The sequence below is a fragment of the Aotus nancymaae genome, unplaced genomic scaffold (assembly GCF_030222135.1).
Source record: "Aotus nancymaae isolate 86718 unplaced genomic scaffold, 86718_ANA_hifiasm-v0.15.2.pri h1tg000108l, whole genome shotgun sequence".
In the NCBI taxonomy this organism is placed as follows: domain Eukaryota; kingdom Metazoa; phylum Chordata; class Mammalia; order Primates; family Aotidae; genus Aotus; species Aotus nancymaae.
In genome coordinates, this window is record NW_026988523.1 from 32,445,249 (window position 1) to 32,466,021 (window position 20,773).

Here is a 20,773-nt window from a genome sequence, read left to right on the forward strand (position 1 = left end):
AAACGGCCATGTGAGAAACATCTCCCCCTGGCAAGGATGGCCCTGTGGACAGTAAATGCCCCCTTCACCTTCTTCCATGGGCCTATTATTTTTCCCAGCACACAGGACTGCAGGAGTACAGATGCAGGCAGGGGATGGTTGAGTCACTATTAGTAGAACTAGTCAGTTTGGGGGCAAGTTTGGGACACAGAGTTTCCTCTAATGCCATCAATAACCTAAAACTCAAGTGATCCTGCCATTGATCTCTTCCCAGCACGGAGAAACTTGTCTGGAAATTGTTGTTGGCCCCTCCCAGTCATTACCTTAAACCCCGCAGCATCAGTGGGAATCTGTGAAGGGCAGTGGGGTGGGCCAGCTGCCCTTTCTGAAACTGCTGCATTGCAGGAGAGGGAAAGGGATTCTTCGAGATCAGCCTTGATTTTTGCCACTACCTTTTCATTTTCTGGCTTGATGTAACTTGTATTTTGATTCTTAAAACATTGATGTGACTTTTAATGGTTTACTTGTGTTTTGGTTATTCTTTTAGCATTTCATATTCCCTTGTCCCTGTGGAAGGTAAAAGGACCATTTTCTTTGGGTTTGTCTTTGCATTAGCATTGAGTTTCCATCTCCCAAATCCTGTCTTTTCTGTTCCTCTTCCCTCCCTTTCTTTCTCCTCTCCATTTCTCTTATGCATTGCTCTTTGTTGCTAAAGCTGCTGTGTGCTGCAAACCCTGTGAGGGGTTGGGGAGGGCACCACCCTCATGCCAGGTACCAGACCTCGTCTCCTAACCCAGAGTTTCAGGGGGCAGTGCCCCTTCTTCTGCAGGGACAGCTCCTTCTGGTAGTTGTGGCCAAGGCTAGACTTCTGGTTCCTCTGGCAGTTTTTTCACAGCTGGAGGCCTTTTCTCTATTATTCAGTCACATCTCCATGGATGAGCATTCCAAAAATCCAGAGTTCTATATAAATGAGAGGAATCCTCACACATTGAAGGGTCTTGCAGTGAAGCAGAGCACCTCAGATTTTGTTTTAAATTTTTTTTGGAGACATATTCTCACTCCTGACCTCAAGTGATCTGCCCACCTTGGCCTCCCAGAGTGCTGGGATTACAGGTGCAAGGCACCACGCCCAGCCAGTGCCTCAGATTTTTGTTTTTAGTTAAAATAATAATAAAAATTCTCATTTTTGAAAGTGGTTTTTTTTTTTAAAGTAAAGTAGGAGTCTCTAACAATTTTTTCTCCTGGGTATTTTTGTTCCTATCATCTACTTAAGCCCTTCAGTGTAGCACCTCCATCTCTCTTGACTTTTAACTACCGGCACCGCGTAACCACGGCAGTGAAAAAAGAATGACCCTTAATGTCTTTTAAAGGACCTCATATCTTCCAGAATCTATGTATTTAAAACATTAATGTGATACATATTAACGCACGAGAAGCTTAGCGCCTACAGTGAAGTGTTCCAGAACGCACCAAGTTCATTTCCTGTTAATAAGGTCCATGTGCATGCACTTGATTCACACTCTCTAGGCTCTACAGTAAAGAGAGAGAGAGAGAGAGAGAGAGAGAGAGAGAGAGAGAGAGAGAGAGAGAGAGAGAGAGAGAGAGCAGTGGGACGCAATCAGGAAATTATTCTGTTACTACAATTTATTTTATGTAAAAGTGACAATGAAAAATATTCAAAATTATTTTAAAAGTTACTAAACTCCTAGACTCTATGCCATTTTAAGCAGTAAAAATAAGGAATTAATGAAAAAAAGTTTATAAAACAATGGGGAAAAAAGAATGGCCTTGAAATCCAGTCCTCAGTTTTGTTTTTTGGGTTTTTTATTTTTCTTTTGGTTTTTTGTTTTTTTTGAGACAGGGTCTTGCAAGCCCTGTCACCCAGGCTGGAGTGCAATGGTGTAATCATAGCTTACTACAGCCTTGAACTCCTCAGCTCAAGCAATCCTCCCACCTCAGCCTTCCAAGTATCTGGGACCACAGGCGTATATCACCACACCTGACTAATTTACTTTTGTTGAGACAGGGTCTCACTATATTGCCCAGCCTGGTCTCAAACTCCTGGGCTCAAGTGATCCTCCTGCCTTGGCCTCCCAAAATGCTGGGATTGTAGGCATGAGGCACCATGTGCCTAATAACTTGGCTCTTTTTAAAAATGCATTTCCTTCTACCTGTTTTTCCCATTACTCTGGGTCATTCGGTTATACCAGATCTCAGGGCTACACCTGTTTCTTGCCACAGGTCAGGTATAACTCTATCTAGAGCACAACTGGGTGTTTTCCAAGTGGCCCATGGGAAAGGGAAGAGGGGACTCAGCCTGTTGGCTTTCCATTATAGGATGTTCCCAGACTCCCACATCACCACCCAGCCAAGGCGGCTCAGGGCTGTGTCTGCTCAGCTGACCCTGGCATCTGCATGGTTTCAAGGCCCAGGTGCACATTCAGGCTGGCACAGGCGAATCTGCTCTTAATCTCCAAAACAAGAGTGATGTTAGTAGCCCTTGTTCCTATAATATGCACACACAGCCACTTACACAGTTTTAGAAAAATATTCCCTAGCCACTTGCCTAAAGGCTGTGGAGCTGTAGACTTTGAAAACAGCAGCTAAATTTTTTTTTTTTTCTGTTCTCTCTGACTTAGAAATTTTCTTATGAAAGTCAGATTTTGAGACAGATTTGTAAGATTGTATATTTATAAGTTTGCCCATGACTTCAGATGTCAGAATCTCTGAAGTCATCGGCAGAACTCTTAGTATGGTTAGGATCAAGGCCCAGACCCTGAGCTGTTGATATTGCCTCCTCATTTCCACTCATCCTTCCCGCTGGTCTCAGGCAGCCAGCATCTCTAGCCCACCCCTGTTCTAGCATCGCTGGGCTGGGCTGAGAACTGAGCTAGTTGACTTGAAGGTGAATTCCTTATCTCTCTTCCCTCCTGCCGAGAGCCATGGAACAATGGGTCTGAATTCTCCAGGGGCTCTAGATGGCACTACCTGTGCCTTTTCACTCTCTCTTCTGCCCTGTCTGTCTGACCAAGAACAGCTCTCTTCTGCCTTAGCTTTGAAAGGGGGCTGGAGTTTGAATGCCAGTGAAGTCTTTCCTCTGTTCCTCCTAGGTCATCTCTCACGGTACTAGAGAGTCTGATTCTGTAGTGATGGAGGCCAGAGAAGGGCAGAAAGGACAGGAAGGAGAGACAGAGAGAAACAGAAATAATGAACTCTAAAATTCATTTAAATTTGAGAAACGCCTGATATATTTTGGCAACATGGTCAAATTACATGTAGATGTGCTTTGGTCTTCCTGGCTATTTTTTTAAACTGTATGTGGCTCGTAGGAAAAACCTAATTGTGACTTTCAAGCAGAAGCATTATTGTAATAATATGAGAGCCAAAAGAACATTTATGGAAAATAGACTTCCAAACCCTCTCATTTTGCACATGAGGAAAGAATAGACCCAGAAAGGTAGCATGACTGCCCAGGGCCACACGGCGAATTCATAGGAGAGCCGGGACCAGGGCGCATCTCCTGACTCTTGGTCTGGTGCTGTCCTCATCCACGCTTGCTCATTGCTCTGTCTGCTGGGATCTGGGGGAGTCAGGGTCTGAGAAGCGATCCCTGAACAGCAAGCCTAGCATCCTTCATTTCCTTTTTGCTTCTAGTCAAACCAGGCAGTGTGAGGCACATCATTCAGCACTTTGAGAACATTCAGCAGCATGACGCCCCAGAACCTGGGACCCGGCGACACTTGATGGGAAGCTTTCCCGAGGACCTGCTGGAGAGTGACAGGTAGCAGTGGCTGGATGGGACTTGCCAGCTGCTCAAAGAGTAGGGCCTGGGTGGGGCTGATGCTAGGGTTTCATTCCAGCTACCTTACCCATCTCCACTAGCCTCTAAGCTCCCTGTACAGAACTTCCTCCCCAGCCCCAGTATCTTCAGGAGACACATTGTTTGCTGGTGAGCAGGCCAGTAGGAGAGCAAGGATATCCCCGACTTCCAGCCCAAGAACGACACGCTTCTAAAATTCCCTTTGGATTTACCACCTGACGACTCAGTAGCCTTCGTCTAAGATCGAGCTAGATATTATAAAGCAGTTAATCAGGAAACCCTCAGTGACAAGGATAAGGAAGACTATAGTGGGGGCAAGAGGAAATCCTGAGAAATAAAGACCCAGCAGGCAAAAGAAAGTCGTTTCCTGTCTGTATGTGAAAAAGAGAGCCAGAGATGAGGTTCTGCTGGGTACTTTAACGACCAGGGATGTAACTATAGGCATCTTGTCCACCTCAGCAAAGAGAGGCCAAGTGGATTGATTACAAATGAATTGTTTTTTCCTTTTAAGAAGGAAAAAGGGATTGAGACACCGGCATCTCTCATATTCTCCTTCCTGGTCAGGTTCTAACTAGAGTCCTTGTCTGGCATGAAAACATATTCTTGGACTTCCTTGCTCTTGATTGTGGCATGACAGCAATCAAGTCATGTCTAAAATCCTACAGCCAACACTTAAAATCAAATGCCTGTAGTCAGAAGTATTCATGCAAATTATTTAAGTCACCCTCAAGGTATAGTCATATGGTCTTATGGGGGGAATAATGCTTGTGTACACTCAAGCCTGAGAGCCATTGAGGTGGAGTACAGGCAGGCATGAAAGCAAGTCAGCACGTAGTAGTCTGGATATTCAAGCCATTTTGCCTTTGATTTTTTTTTTTTTTTTTTTTTTTTTTTGAGACAGGGTCTTGCTCTGTTACCCAGGCTGGAGTACAGTGGTGCAGTTATAGCTCACTGCAGCCTCAAACCCCTGGGCACAAGAGATGCTCCCATCTCAGCCTCCTGAGTAACTAGGGATACAGGCATGCACCTGGCTAATTTTTTTTTTTTTTAGACAGTCTTAAGTTGCCCAGATTGGTCTCAAACTCCCGACCACAGCAGTCTTCCTGCCTCAGCCTCCCAAAGTGCTAGGATCATAGGCATGAGCCAGTGCACCTGGCCTATTTTGCCTTTGAAACAACTAATTGCCAGGCCAGGCACAGTGGCTCACACCTGTAATCCCAGCACTTTGGGAGGCCGAGGTGGGTGGATCACTTGAGGTCAGGAGTTCAAGACCAGCCTGGCCAACATGGTGAAACCCCGTCTCTACTAAAACTACAAAAGAATTAGCCAGGCATGGTGGCAACCACCTATAATCCTAGCTACTCGGGAGGCTGAGGCAAGAGAATCGCTTAAACCCAAGAGGTGGAGGTTGCAGTGAGCCGAGATTACACCACTGCACTCTAGCCTGGGTGACAGAGCAAGACTCCATCTCAAAAAAAAAAAAAAAGAAAGAAATAACTGATCATCAAACCGTGAGTCAAGCTTTCCTGCTTGAGTGCAGGTTACTCCTTCTGTTTATCTGAAGCCTTTTTTCAGCTTAACACTTATTTAAAGATTTTGTTGAAAAAAAAAAAAAAAGATTTTGTTGTCATGAGAATTGACAGATTTACGGGAGGTAAAGGTTAGATTTGTACTAGGGGGAAGATTGAGTTCTAACGTTAATTAATACACAAATTATGTGATTCCTGTGGTAGCACATGTCATAGATACAGCAAATATTTTAAGATTATAAGACATCAGCTGGGCACGGTGGCTCATGCCTGTAATCCCAGCACTTTGGGAGGCCAAGGCGCAAGGCGGGTGGATCACAAGGTCAAGAGATCGAGACCATCCTGGTCAACATGGTGAAACCCCGTCTCTACTAAAAATACAAAAAATTAGCTGGGCATGCTGGTGCATGCCTGTAATCCCAGCTACTCAGGAGGCTGAGGCAGGAGAATTGCCTCAACCCAGGAGACGGAGGTTGTGGTGAGCCGAGATCGCACCATTGCACTCCAGCTTGGGTAACGAGCGTAATTCCATCTCAAAAAAAAAAAAAAAAAGATTATACGACATCAGCATTTTGAGAAAATATCTGAGACCATTTACAAACTTGTATTCTTGGCATTGTTAGGTAAATCTGCCCTAAGACGTTCACTAGGATCCTAAAGCCACTCTAAGCAGAAGCCTTTGGATTTGATGCTTATAAATTCTTTGGCAATCTCAGAAGAAATAGTATTAGCAGTACGGTGGGTGAGAGCTTGTTGTAGATACTCAGCAAGGTTAAGATTCCCCAGTTCTAGAAAGCAGTATCCTAGAAATTTTGGGCCAAAGCTAGATGATACGCCTCACTTCTTGGTGGGAGCATTACTCGCCTCTGGGTGCTTGAAGGAAGGTGCTTAGCTCTGCAGCTCCAGTGACTCTACTGGGTGTTTGTTGTGGTGGTACAGGGACCCATTAGGATGCTGTGAAAAGGGTTCCGAGTTAGTCTGGGTCGGGATTTTCTAACAGAATTCTGGGGGGTGGATTTAGTAGGGGATCAGTGGGCAATGTGTTTTCTGACCCTGCAGATAAACCCATCTCAGGACCCTAGGAGATGAGCTCCATTTTGGATCATCTGGCAGTTTGGCCACGATGAATGGAGACTGAGACATTTAGCTCCTCATTGCAGCAACTTGCTGTGCTGTTAAGAGCTCTGCAGACATTTCCAGGCCTCCTGTGGTCCTAGAAGCAGAGCAGGATGTAGATTACTGATAATATCAGAAAAGAACCAGCCCAGCAGGGCCATGGCATGGGGGTGGGGGACCATCCTGGGGCAGTTAGGGGTCAGAGATGCCAGCTGTCTCGGGCTGATGCATGGCAGGACCCGACACCGCAACACCCAGTCGTCAGCATCTCATCAAACCCCAGAGACACTCAGTGGCCAAGCACAGCCGGCCAAGGAGCGGGTCCTGCCCATCAGTAAAAAGGCCCCTTTAAGCACAAGCCTGTCTGCTCCTGAGAGGTAATGGAATCTTAGAAAGGGTACTGTTAAGAATGGAACTCATCCTCATCACAACTGGAGGGCTAGGAATCCAGCAGCAGACAGAATTTTCTGACAGGCAGCAATTTCTGACAGGCAGCAGATAGAATTTTCTGATAGAAATTTCTGACAGTTGTGGAATATCCTAAAATGAGCTGCCAATATAGTGACTCTGCTTTCCTCTTATGACCTTGTAAAAGAGGTCCGCCTCAAGCAGAGTTGAAGGTGGGAGCTGACTCGTTCCAAAGCAAGGGCAACGTGGACTGGCCACTGGATGGCCCCAGGGGCAGGAAGCTTGGACTCTGTGGTGTCTGATGAGGGACAATGATGTCCACCACCTTCCTGACAGGACCATGGTTTCCCAGGCCTCTGGACACCCTACAAGTCTGATTTCATTTGCCCCAGGTTTCATCTTCCTGTTAGGATCCCTTCCTAACAGCTCCAGAGGAAGATGACTCTGTTCATCCATCAGGCTAGGCTGGGGAGAGGGAAGGAGTTTGTAGAGCAGCAAAAATGGCCTGTCACTGAGAAGCTTCCACTGCCATCCAGGTGCCTTGGCCATGTTTGGCAGGGAGAACCTGCGGCACGGAGGCACCCCTGAGATGGAGCCGCAGGTAAGAGCTGGCCAGGATGTAAGCATGGCCCACTGGCTTCCCAAGTCCCAAAGTCTCTGTCTCTTCTCCCCAGTTCACGCTCAGAGATTCACCTGGGCTGCTCTGAAAGCCTCAAGGGCCGGGAAGAGATGAAACGGTCTCGAAAGGCAGAGAATGTGCCCCGCTGTCGCTCTCGCAGTGACGTTGACATGGATGCTGCCGCAGAGGCTACTCGCCTGCACCAGTCGGCCTCGTCTTCCGTCCCCAGCCTCTCCACCAGGTGGGCAGGGCTACAGTGGCTGCACCCATGGTCATTTTGCGGGGTGGGCAAGGATAGAGGGTTGCTGAGAGTTGACATTCCCTCCACAGGTCTCTTGAGAACCCAACCCCTCCTTTCACTCCCAAAATGGGCCGCAGGTAAGTGATGGGCACGGTGGGGCCTCTGTTTGGTGTCTCCATGTCCCAGCCACACCTAGCTGCTCTCTCACCCGCAAGGGGCTGGTTGGGTGGGTGTCTCCTCTTCTGGGCCCACTGGTTTCCCATGTGCATGATGCAAGCACATTGGGCAGGGGAAGGAGGGCCAAACCCTGTGTGTGAGTTCTTCCTCCTGGGTGAAGCTGAGCTGCCTGTTTTCCCCTAGGAGCATTGAGTCCCCCACCTTGGGGTTCTGCACAGATGCCCTCCTTCCCCACCTCCTAGAGGATGATCTGGGCCTGCTATCTGAGCTGGAGCCAAAGCCTAATGCCCAAAATTGGTGGGATACAGTGGGCAAGGATGTGGTGGCTGGGCTAACCCAGAGGGAGATTGACCGGCAAGAGGTCATCAATGGTGAGAAGGGCCCCACTGCCCACAGCTCTGCTCACACACGGGAACCACTGCCCGCAGCTCTGCTCACACACGTGGGAACCACTGCCCGCAGCTCTGCTCACACACGTGGGAACCACTGCCCGCAGCTCTGCTCACACACGTGGGAACCACTGCCCGCATCTCTGCTCACACATGTGGGAACCACTGCCCGTAGCTCTGCTCACACACGTGGGAATAGGTCCAGAATGCCTAAGACACAAGGGTGGGAAAGAGGCAAATAGGGTGGGGACCCCTGTGGGCTGGAGCAGCTCCACATTGCCTGTTGCTGTAAGGTCCCCCTCAGTTCTGGCCCTTGGGGTGAGAGAAAAGTTGTATGATCTAAAACCAGCACTTCAATTCCCCCAAAGGTAGAGTGGTGGAAGGGCCAGGGCAGGGACTCTAGATACTTGCTGATCTCTTTTCTCCCTGGCTTTCTACCCTCCTTGTCACAACCACCACTCAGAGCTGTTTGTGACTGAAGCTTCCCACCTGCGCACACTTCGTGTCCTGAACCTGATCTTCTACCAGCGAATGAAGAAGGAGAACCCGATACCCAGGGAGGAGCTGGCCCGACTCTTCCCGAACCTGCCTGAACTCATAGGGATTCACAGTAAGGAGCCGGTGCCCCTCCAGACTCCTCCTCTGCTGCCCATCAGCTTCCTGTTCCACTTTGGCCCACCTGCCAGGACCTCCCTGAGTAGATAAACCCCCACCAATCCCTGGTGAGGAAAAGATCTGTGGACAGCCTGAAACCAGCACTGGAGTTCACCCAAAAGTAAAATGGTTTCCAGACCCTCCCCATGGCACTGATGTCAGAGATTCACTTCTTTCTGTCAGAAAGGTTCTGGTAATTGAGCTCAACCCCAGGCATTTCTAGTTGTTCTCTTCTCACCCTAGATTCCTGGTGTAAAGCCATGAAGAAGCTCCGGGAGGAAGGCCCCATCATCAAAGAGATCGGTGACCTCATGCTGGCCCGGGTATAGCTCCAAACTTTTCCCTCTCAGCAAGGAGATTGGGGGAGGCAGGTTCTCATTCCCCAAGGCCAGGGAATTTGGCAAAGGAAGGGATAGGCAGGGGACCGGTCCCAGGCAGGGATGTGATGCCTGGTCCTGTGTCCATTCTGCCTCTTTAGTTCGATGGCCCTGCCCGAGAGGAATTCCAGCAGGTGGCTGCACAGTTCTGTTCCTATCAGTCAATAGCCCTAGAGCTAGTCAGTACCAAGCAGCGCAAGAAGAGCCGATTCCAGCTCTTCATGCAGGTACGTCTCACCCATGCCCCGGCCTTCCTTCATCTCCATCAGCGTCACCAAGGGTCTCCTGAGCTTCTCTCCTCTGGCCACACCCTCCCTCTCTACAGCGACTCCTTCCATCCTTCCGCACAAGCTCCTAATAAGCACTGACTCACTCTAGACAAAGAGATGGCTGTTTGTTGAAAAGGATCCTGGATTAGCAGTCAGAGGCCTGGCTTATCCACCAGCACCTGTGTGCACGGTGGTGGATCTCAGTTTCCTTGTCTATAGAGTGGCAGCAGTATACCTGCCCTTCTGTTTTGACCGTATCCTTTCCTTGGGTTGGTGTCTCCCTGCCACCACCAACCCTTCTCTACACCTTTAAGGAAGAAGCTGCCACTACCATTTCTGAGTGACCCATCTGGGGTTAGGACCTGTTTCTCATGTTCACACCCATCTTGGCCCTGAGGCCGTAAATCAGCTCCCAGCCACGTTGCCATCTCCTCCCCTCTGTGTCTCCTGCTGTCTAGGAGGCTGAGAGCCACCCTCAGTGCTGGTGGCTGCAGCTGAAAGACCTCATCATGTCCGAGATACTGCGGCTCATGAAGTACCCGCTGCTGCTGGAGAGCATCATCAGGCAGACAGAGGGTAGGCCTGGGGAGGGGCTTGCACCACAGGTAGCAGACCTCCTGCCAGACCCTCATTCTGGCACTGCTTTGTGACCTTAGCAAGTCACTGTGCCTTGTGGCCTCTGGTGTCTTCATCCTTGTCCTGTTGTGGGGCATGTCAGAGAAGAAAATGATTATAAATGTCCTTTGGAAAATATAAGGTATTCAACAGCGGGAGGAGTAAGGGCCACTATCAGAGGCCCACCTGTGTGCGGCCTTTGTGTAAATCCAGGGAAAGCATCCGGTGCTTGGCACAGGCTGGCACTCAAGGGCACCTGGGTCCCTCTGGTTGAGTGGGGCTGCACTTTATCCCCATTCATGCCCCCTACAGTGCACAAAAGACACAGCCTATGTGGTAACCCTAGAGGAGCAGGGGGCGAGACTGAACAAGGGGGTCTAGCCTCAGCTTGTCACTCTCCCTGGGGTCCTGGGCATCTTTTACTACCCCCAAATTTCAGACATTGAGATCAGGACAGAGAAGTGTTAGGAACCCCAGCCTGATTTGAACGGGCTTTCTGGAGGCGTTATCGTGACCATTCCCACAGTCTGTCCCCTGCATCTGTAGAGCTGGCTGTGGTAGAGGCAGGAATTCCCAAGAGCTATCAGTGTCTTCAAAGCAGTGGTCTCTCTGAGACCTGGTGATGCTCAGTAAAAGTTACCCTTATCACTTGAGGTCCTCATGTGAGGCAGGAGTGGCTCACCTCTACCCACCCACGCCTGCTGGTTTGAAGCAAGCCAGTTGCCATGGATGCATTCAGGCAGATAACAGCTGACGCTGTGATAGACTTCTCAGGCAGGAGCCCCAACCATCTCCTCTGTCCTGTTTGGTAGGTGGCACCTCTGAGCATGAGAAGCTCTGCCGGGCCCGGGACCAGTGCCGGGAGATTCTCAAGTATGTGAATGAAGCAGTGGAGCAAACAGAGAACCGCCACCGTCTAGAGGGCTACCAGAAACGCTTGGATGCCACTGCCCTGAAGAGGGCCAGCAACCCCCTGGCAGCAGAGTTCCAGGTAGGAGGCAGAGGCTGCAGCACCGTCAACCCCTCACACTTGTTACGCACCCTTAGGAGCAGAGCTCTGGCAGGACTTGGAGAGTCTTAGAGGTAGGAGACACAGACCAGATAGGGTGGCACGATGGAGCCCCAGAAGACACATACCCTGTTACTGTCACCCCGTCCCTAGATGGACAAGGCAGACAGCCCCACCCAGGAAAGAGTAGATGTTGGAACTCAGCCTGAGAGAGCAGGGCACAGGGTAGAACTGGAGGCATGGCCGGGAAAAGCAGTGTGTGGTCATTTTAGGACTGTAGCTGGCACATGGTAGGGGCGGGTGGGAGACCCAAAGTCAGAGCCATCAGTATATCTCCCAGCTGGCACGTGGCACATGACTTCACAGTTACCTTTTTGCTTGTCTTCATCTCCTACAAGAGAGTAAGGGCAAGGACTGTTTCTTATTCACCAATTCCCAGCACCTTAGCACAATGTCTGGCACACAGTAGGTTCTCAAATACTTGAATGAATGAATGAATGAATGAATGAATGAACGAATTTGAATGAATGGTGTTTCCTTAACAGAACCTGGATCTTACAACCAGAAAAATGATTCACGAAGGGCCCCTGACCTGGAGGATCAGCAAGGATAAGACCTTGGGTATGTGCCAGGGCACTGGGACTGAGCAGGAACCTGCAGTGGGTGGGCCTCCCTGGGCCCTTCTCTGTGTGTTTCCCAAGCATTGAAACATGATTGGAGGTGACATCTTGGGGCATGGGAAAGGAGTAACCAGAAAGAGAAATGGGGTCACCAGACTCCCAGGGCTTGGAGGTGACATCTTGGGACATGGGAAAGGAGTAACCAGAAAGAGAAATGGGGTCACCAGACTCCCAGGGCTTCCTAGAGCCTCCAAGAGCCTGAGGCTCCACATTGTGCTCATGAGGGATGAGTGGGACCAGGGAACGCCTCCCCCCTACCATACTCCTCCAGACCTTCACGTGCTGCTGCTGGAGGACCTCCTAGTGCTGCTGCAGAAAAAGAAGAAGCAGCTACGGCTGAAGTGCCACAGCAAGACTGCCGTGGGCTCCTCAGGCAGCAAGCAGACCTTCAGCCCCGTGCTCAAGCTCAATGCCGTGCTCATCCGCTCTGTGGTCACAGGTACCTGGGGAGATGGTCCAGGCTGGCTTCGGGCTCGAGGACTGTGATCTCTATTACTTGTGTCCAGCTGGATGAGGCAAGACCAGTCTGGGGCCTTAATAGGACCTACCTGTCCACCTGTGTTCCTTTCCTCCTGTCCTGACCCAGCCTAAGCAGGAGGACAGAGTAGGGTAGGATGAGGGTTGAGGGGGACCAAGAGGAAACTAGACAGCCGTGGTCAGCGGTCCTCCAGCACCGAGAAGAAACTAGACAGCCTTGCGCAGGCGTGGTCAGCTGTCCTCCAGCACCGAGAGGAAACTAGACAGCCTTGCGCAGGCGTGGTCAACGGTCCTCCGGCACCGAGAGGAAACTAGACAGCCTTGCGCAGGCATGGTCAGCGGTCCTCCGGCACCGAGAGGAAACTAGACAGCCTTGCGCAGGCGTGGTCAACGGTCCTCCGGCACAGTGCTGGTTTGGTTGGGATGTGCACACCGAGGATGGGGTAAGAGTGTCTGAGCAGGACTAGGAAGAATGGGATTAGGCAGGGTGAGTAGGACACAGCTTTCTGCTACAAGAGTGACTTGAGCAGAGCTTGGTTCCAAAAGATGTTAGATGTTAGTACCTACGGTACAGAGCTGGGTCCACTGGACAAAGGCATTTCAGTGAGAAGTGCCATGTGTGTGAGAAAGGGCTCTGGAGCAAGAGTCAGGCAACCAAATTCTGTGGGCTCACTTCCTTCATCTGTGAGATAGGAGTGATTCCTACCCTACCTCTTGGGGGCATCAAAAGGGATGACAGGTATGAAAAAGTTTTATGAACTCCTGGCCAGCCCAGCGGCTCACGCCTGCAAACCCAGCACTTTGGGAGGCCGAGGCAGGCAGATCACTTGAGGTCATGAGTTCAAGACCAGCCTAGCCAACATGGTGAAACCCCATCTCTTCTAAAACAACAAAAATTAACTAGGCGTGGTGGCAGGTGCCTGTAATCCCAGCTACTCCGGAGGCTGAGGCAGGAGAATCACTTGAACCCAGGAGGTGGAGGTTGCAGTGAACCAAGATCTGAACACTGCACTCCAGCCTGGGCGACAGAGCAAGACTCTGTCTCAAGAAAAAACATTTTGTCAGTCCTAAGCACCATACACACGTCAGCCATCACTATTATTAGAGCATGAAAGGAATGGTGGTGGCTGTGAAAGGTGACATTAGGGGTCCTGGAATTTCCTCTGTCCCTTGTGTAAGTGGGTTCCAAGTGGTCCCGATGACCCACCTCTGTCTCATGCTGCACTCTTCATCGTCATTGAGGGTCAGGGCTTTGGGTCCCACTCTGTCACCCTGGCCCAGGCTGCAGTCACACCTGCCGTCCCTAATACAGGCCCTTCTACCTTCCTTTCCTCACGCAGATAAACGGGCCTTCATCATCATCTGCACCTCCAATCTGGTCCCATCTCAGATGTATGAGCTGGTTGCACTGACGCCATCAGACAAGAACACGTGAGACTTGATTGAGGGGTCATCCATAACTGTGGTCCCCTTGGGACCAGGGTGGTGTGTATGAGGACGGTGGACAGCAAGGCCAGGGCTGGGCCCCAGAGCAGTCCCTGGACAGGGAGTTGGGAAGGGAAGTGGGAGGTAGGACAGAAGAAGAGAAGCTGGGAGGGGTCATAACCCCTGACCTGGTCACCAGGCCCGCCTCTGGGAGAATGAGCTCCTGGCTGTCTTCCAGCCGCAGCCACTGCTGCTGCTTCTCTGCTTCCTGCCCTACTCCGTTCACCATCAGGCGAATTAGATTCATGCATCCTTCTCGGGCGTTTGCCTCCCACCCAGCCCGTGTTTTCTGACAGCAGCCGCCAGAGGTGGCGTGGTACAGTGGAAGGAGGCGGGTCGAGTCAACCCGTTTCCCATCTCCAGGGTTTTCATTTGTAAAATGTGGCTAATGCTCTCTGTTAGAGAATTACTTTAGAGAGAAAACAGAATGCTTTGCACAGAGCGTAACAGAGGGTTGGTGTCTAGGATTTGGTCGCTGCAAGTAGTATAACCCCAAGGGAGCAGCCAGGGAGGACTGTACGGGGAGGTGGGAACCTGCCAGGCAGGGGGTCCTTAGGGCCTGAAGAAGGACCTAGAAGCCCTGAAGCAGTCAGCTCAGCACGGGGGTGGTGTGTGCCGTGGTCTTGCTCTCACTACAGTCCTCTCTGTTCCTACCGAGCAACAGATGGATGGAGCTCTTAGAAGAGGCCGTGTGGCATGCCACCAGGCACCCCAGAGCTGCCCCAATGCCTGTCCATCCTCCACCCTCAGGGCCCCAGGAGCCAGCCCACCAGGGATCTACACCCAGCAGGTGCAGCGCTTAGCCCTCCAGACCCCGCACTCTCTCCACTCCAAACCGCCTGTTTCCTGCTGCTTCTCAGTTCTTCACCCCAGGGGTGGACAGCCACAACAGGGAAATGCTAGCAGGGAGCAGACAGCTCCAAGTGCTAGCAGATGGAAGAACATGCCCCCTGTCCCTGCTTCCTGTCCCTGTCTGCTCCCCCACAGCCTGCCACCTGGCTGTAATAGAGCCTGAGTCTGAAGTAGGGTGATGGGGGTGTAGAGCAGGGGACCAGAGAAGCTCAGCCAGCATCCCCCGTCACCGGGTTGCCATGCAAACCAGCCAGGTGAGGAGGCCCCACACCGTCCTCAGATCCTACTCCATCGCCCATTCTAACACAGGAGTCCATGATGGAATCTCATGACATCTCACCCTGGGTTGGTTTCCTCCTTCAGGGTAGAACTGGATGACTCAGACATGTTCCATGGTGAACCTGAACCTGGGGAGCTGCCTGGAGGTAAGGGCCCTGAACTGTGGAGTGGGAGCCAGCACAGGTTGGGTGTGAGTGTGGGGGTGATGGGAGAGGCCATCAGGGCCCAGGGTGTGAGTTTTTGATGAAGAGTATAGAAGAAACAGGGTGGGAGAAAGAGTCTGGAGGAGGAAGGAGAGCAGACTGAATAGACTTAGGCAAGTGTGAACTCACCTGACCAGAGATTCCCACCCAGCCTCTCTGGGTGATGGCATCAGCCGTGTAGGAAGAGGAGCAGCCTGACGGGGTCCCCTGCATCCTCCAGCCAGGGATTACTGCTGGGGAGAGAGATGCGTGCCGCAGCTACAGGAATGGGAAACATGGGGGGCCGGGGCACTCAAAAGGCTTCACATGCACTTACCGTGATGGGATTGGTAGAGGGGATGGCGTTCTCATTGAGAGCTTGTGTGTGGAGTAACCTGGGGTCTTAGGTTTCAGGAGAAATTTCAGGCTTCCTGGCTGGGTCCCTGTTGTTTCCTTCTGCTTAGAATGCTTTTCCTCCTAACGCCGCACCTCCTTCGCGTCTGTTCCTGTGTCCCCTTCACGCAATCTGTTTAACGCCAGCACTGCCCAGCCCTCACGCCCTACTCTGTTGTTTTCTTCTTTCCCGTGGAAGTTAGCGCCTTCTAACAGACTGCATAACTGACTGAAGTGTCTATTTTTGTGTGTCCCTCCACTAGAATGTATGCTCAGCATGGGCAGGGATCTTTTTGTTTTGCTTACTGTTGTATGCTTAGAGCCTGGGACAGTGCCGGCCAAAGGAAGTGTCCAGTGACAATGGTAGAATGACTCGGTGTTCCCAGCCCCTTGGCTCCAAAGCTGCACACGGGCTCTCCCATACGTGCCCTCTCCCTTTCCCTGCCTGGCAGTCTTCTCATCCAAAGCAGGTACTGGGCCCGAGCAGAGGGTCCAAGGGAAGCACCCGGTCCTGTTGGAGGACCCTAAGCAGGAAGGCAGTGCGGAGGAGGAGGAACTGGGTGTCCTGCCTTGCCCTTCCACATCCCTGGATGGAGAGAACCGGGGCGTCAGGACAAGGAACCCCATCCACCTGGCCTTCCCAGACCCTCTGTTCATGGAAGGCCTCACTGATTCTGCTCTGGAAGATGGTGAGTGCCTCAAGGCCCTGGCGTCAGCCTCTGGTCCCCAGTCGCACAGCCTATGTAAACTGACAGGCGCCTGCACCCTCCGCCTTCCCAAAGGCTCTCCCTGGTGTGCTTGAGGAGAGGTGGATGCGGCGACAAATGTCATTGCCCAGCCAACCCCCACCAGCTAGTTGGCCAGAGCCCTCCAGCTCTACCTGTGCCTGAGGTCACCACCTTGGGTGGGGTCGGTGATGCAACACAACGATCCTTCTGACGTGGTGTGCAGTCCCGTGCTGGGAAGACATCACCCTGTTTCACCTCCAGTGGAGAACCTGCGATGCCTGGTCCTGTGGATCCTGCTGCCAGGTCTCAGCATGGAAACTCAGGATGCCCGGGAGCCCGAGGACGACGTGCCACCCACACCTTCTGTCATCAGCGTCACCTCTCACCCCCGGGACCCAGGCTCCCCAGGGCAAGCCCTCCCTGGGGGTGAAGGGGACAACACCCAGCTTCCAGGGCCGAAGGGGGAACGGCCAGAGCAGGAGGACGTGGCTCTCCGTTCTCCGGAAGATCTACCCCCAAGGACCAGAAATTCTGGGATATGGGAGTCTCCAGAACTGGATGCAAATCCGGCTGAAGAGGCTTCAAGCACAGAGGCAGCAGGAGGTTACAAAGTTGTGAGAAAAGGTAAAATAAATGGGCATGTCCAGTGCGGGGGAAGCACCCTTGCTAGGTGAGATAAGTCTTCGGGACAGCTGCTTCCTTCCCTGTATTCCCCCTGGGTGTCGTGTGAGCAGAGACCTACACTGGGTCCTGGAAGAAGGGGACACGCCGATATCAGGCAGGCTTTGGAGGTGGACAGTGGAGATTCAGAGCTTAGCTCTGCCGCTTAATATCTGCGTGGCTTTAGAGAAAATTGTGAATCATCGCTCAACTTCATTTTGTAACACATAAGGACATTTCTTTCTGCCTGGCACAAACCATCTACCAGAACCGGTCTCTGTTAGCGCTCCTCACTGCGCTTCTGGTCCCGGGGAAAAGAGCCGCCCTTCCCAGGAGCCTCAGCCCCGGACAGACAGGGCAGGGGCACGCAGCCCCTCACGCCAGGCGACAGCGCCGCGGGCAACAGAGGTGGCAGCTGGGACTAGAGGGTGTGGAGGACGAGGCTGGGAAGACACCTGGCGAGTGAGGGGTCTGGGGAGTGAGCAAGGTGACAGGAAGGCAGCCAAGGTTGGGGAGCACCACGGGCGGCCTTGAGACAAGAAAAGCGGAGACAAGCCCGCAGGGAGGCAGACAGGTTTGCCTGGCCCAAGCAGTGAGCCCAAGGAGGAAGGTCCCCACCCCGGGAAGAGTGGGCTAGTCTGAGAGGGTGGCAAGAAAGACAGAACAAAGCCTGGGGCATGCACGGGGTGGGGTTCCACGCTGGGGGTCTCGCGGCAGGGGCTTCCTGCCCTCCCCTGGGGCTCCGCTCTGCCTCCCTTCCAGTAGCATTTTTCATTCCATCTGCCCGAGGCCTGCCTGTCTCCTGGGTTTCTGGGAACTGACCTTCCTTCTCTCTCTCGGTGAATTGGTGGAAACTTCTCCGCGCTGCCCGGGATGTCATCGTGTATGATCTTGTGTTCACCTTGTTCTTCCCGTTTTCTCCTCCCCTGCCCCCACCTCCTGCCCTCTCTCCTTCCTGCTCGCTCTCCCTTCCCTTTCCTTGTCTTTTGGTCTCTCCTCTTCCTGGTGGTGGTGGTGTCGGTGCAGCTGAGGTGGCAGGCAGCAAGGTTGTCCCTGCACTACCAGAGAGTGGCCAGTCAGAGCCTGAGCCGCCTGAAGTGGAAAGCGGAACAAAGGCTACGGGTAATAACTTTCTCCTCGGAGCCAAAGACAGGCCAGGACTGGCGTGTGGGACCTGAGGGCAGAGCCGGACCCCTGCCCGTGGTCACACACACACACCCACCAGCTCCCTCAGCTGCCCAGAAAGGGGAGGAGGAAGATGTGGACCTAAGGACGTGGATGGTCCCTGTGCTGTCCGTCCAGCCTTAAGAAGCCACCTGTCCAGGCTCCCGTTTAGAGCAGCAGGGATAAACACCAGCGTGCAGTTGTGAGAGGGGCAGGGAAGCCTGGCCTGGTGCCAGGAGCCCAGTGTCCTTCACCTGATGTTCGAGCAGCTGCTTCCCCACCCCAGACGCCACTCCAGTGTCACTGTGGAAAGCAGCTGAAAGGGCCTCCCAGGTTCCACAGTGGTTCTCTGAGCTTCCTGCCTGTCAGGAACCCTCCAAATCTTTCCTCCAGCTGTCTCTGACACCCCTCGGTTGGGTCGAGGGACCTCCAGAGGCTCGTGGCATGGGTGGCAGAGGAGCAGGGCAGGGCTGCAGTTCATCCAGAGCTGGAGTCAGGCAGGGTGAGAGGGCTGCTGCCTGCTCCTTTTAGAAGAAGAGCCTGAAACCAGCCCCTGATCTGTTTACTCAAGGAGGGGGAGCCACTCCCATTTCCCCAAACAAAACACTGCAGCCCGACACTTCTCCCTTGAGTTCACTGCTCAGCATCTCCCCCAGGTTGGGGCCAGACTGAGCAACGTACCGTCTAGAAAGGCTGGGGACCAGGGCTTTTAGGGGGCTGGCAGACAGTGAGCAAGGCCCATGTGCTCAGACTTCACATGGAGAGGGCTGCCTGGCCTGCACTATCAAGCAGCTGGGGAACCCCACGGGAGCGGGGGGATAGCTCCAACTTCTCTGTTTGCCTCCTGATCACTTTTCTCTTCTTGTGGGGACAGGGAACTGCTTTTATGTCAGCATGCCAGCAGGACCTCTGGACTCAAGCACCGACCTTTCAGGGGCACCCACGAGCCCCCCTCAGCCTGCCAGCCTCCCTGCAGGGCAGATAGAGCCTCAGCCTCAGCTGCAGGGAGGCAATGGAGATCCAAGACGCTCTCCCCAAAGCTTCAGGGATGTGGGCATGATCTTCCATACCATCGAGCAGCTCACCATCAAGCTCAACAGGCTCAAGGTGAGGGAAACAGGGCTTGTCCCTGCAAGACTCCAGTCCATCACCCCAAAACCATTCCCTATGAGCCCTAGATCCTGTCCTGGCCCAGGGATCTTCCCCCAGCTCACCCAACCACCCTTAAATCACACCCCCTTCCCCAAGGCCCAGCACAGATCAGAGTGTGACCCCTTCCCCAGGGGCCTTAGCAATAGAAGGACTTGAGCAGACAATCCCCCGCCAACTCTTCCAGGACATGGTGCTGGCCCACAGAGAGCTGCCCAAGTCCCTTGGGGGAGAGTCGTCTGGTGGCAGCATGCCTGTGGGCAGTTTCCACACAGAAGCAGCAGCAGCTCGATGGACAGATGGCTCCCTCTCACCTCCCACTAAGGAGCCCCTGGCTTCTGACTCCGGGAACAGCCATGAACTGGGACCCTGCCCTGAGGATGGTGAGTGAAGCCAGGTCCCTCTCAGTACCTGCCGTCAGGGAGAGGTCCCCCAATTTGTGAGGACACATTGCCAAGCAGTAAGAGATGGTGGTTCTGAGAGTCTGGTTTCCCCTTGAGTGAAACGAATTCATTCCCTCAGCTTCAGAGAGGGACCCCACAGACGCTTCCCTGCAAAATGGGGAGCTTAGAATTGAGCCCTCTTATTCCTTGTGCTATGGAGGTAACAAACCAGGAGGAGCCTGGTGTCACATCTGAGACTTTTTTCCTTTTTTTAATTATTTTCATTATTTGTGTGTGTGTGTGTGTGTGTTTATATATATTATATTTGAGATACGGGCTTGCAGGTGCACACCGCAGTGCTGGCCTAAGACTCGTGCTTATTAAATGGCGCAGAACCATACTGGGTGGGCCAGGCTATGTTGTAACTCAGGAAGACTTGGCACATAGCCTTGATTTTTGCCACTACCTTTTCATTTTCTGGCTTGATGTAACTTGTATTTTGATTCTTAAAACATTGATGTGACTTTTAATGGTTTACTTCTGTTTTGGTTTTTCTTTTAGCATTTCATATTCCCTTGTCCCTGTGGAAGGTAAAAGGACCATTTTCTTTGGGTTTGTCTTTGCATTAGCATTGAGTTTCCATCTCCCAAATCCTGTCTTTTCTGTTCCTCTTCCCTCCCTTTCTTTCTCCTCTCCATTTCTCTTATGCATTGCTCTTTGTTGCTAAAGCTGCTGTGTGCTGCAAACCCTGTGAGGGGTTGGGGAGGGCACCACCCTCATGCCAGGTACCAGACCTCGTCTCCTAACCCAGAGTTTCAGGGGGCAGTGCCCCTTCTTCTGCAGGGACAGCTCCTTCTGGTAGTTGTGGCCAAGGCTAGACTTCTGGTTCCTCTGGCAGTTTTTTCACAGCTGGAGGCCTTTTCTCTATTATTCAGTCACATCTCCATGGATGAGCATTCCAAAAATCCAGAGTTCTATATAAATGAGAGGAATCCTCACACATTGAAGGGTCTTGCAGTGAAGCAGAGCACCTCAGATTTTGTTTTAAATTTTTTTTGGAGACATATTCTCACTCCTGACCTCAAGTGATCTGCCCACCTTGGCCTCCCAGAGTGCTGGGATTACAGGTGCAAGGCACC

At 52.2% G+C, this 20,773-nt stretch overlaps 1 protein-coding gene across 1 annotated transcript in view; it reads left to right on the forward strand.

Moving 5' to 3' along the window:
• LOC110567596 (rho guanine nucleotide exchange factor 11-like) overlaps positions 1-20,773 on the forward strand; it is a 48,071-nt gene that overhangs the window by 24,691 nt on the left and 2,607 nt on the right. The window contains 22 exon segments of the mRNA XM_064370548.1: positions 527-541; positions 544-555; positions 3,634-3,760; positions 7,527-7,712; positions 7,802-7,849; positions 8,073-8,260; positions 8,742-8,888; positions 9,176-9,255; positions 9,411-9,536; positions 10,037-10,154; positions 11,006-11,184; positions 11,748-11,823; positions 12,154-12,321; positions 13,700-13,790; positions 14,509-14,634; positions 15,060-15,121; positions 16,021-16,239; positions 16,540-16,902; positions 17,965-18,060; positions 18,977-19,209; positions 19,439-19,634; positions 20,196-20,224. Coding sequence (XP_064226618.1) covers positions 527-541; positions 544-555; positions 3,634-3,760; positions 7,527-7,712; positions 7,802-7,849; positions 8,073-8,260; positions 8,742-8,888; positions 9,176-9,255; positions 9,411-9,536; positions 10,037-10,154; positions 11,006-11,184; positions 11,748-11,823; positions 12,154-12,321; positions 13,700-13,790; positions 14,509-14,634; positions 15,060-15,121; positions 16,021-16,239; positions 16,540-16,902; positions 17,965-18,060; positions 18,977-19,209; positions 19,439-19,634; positions 20,196-20,224 — 2,885 coding nt within the window.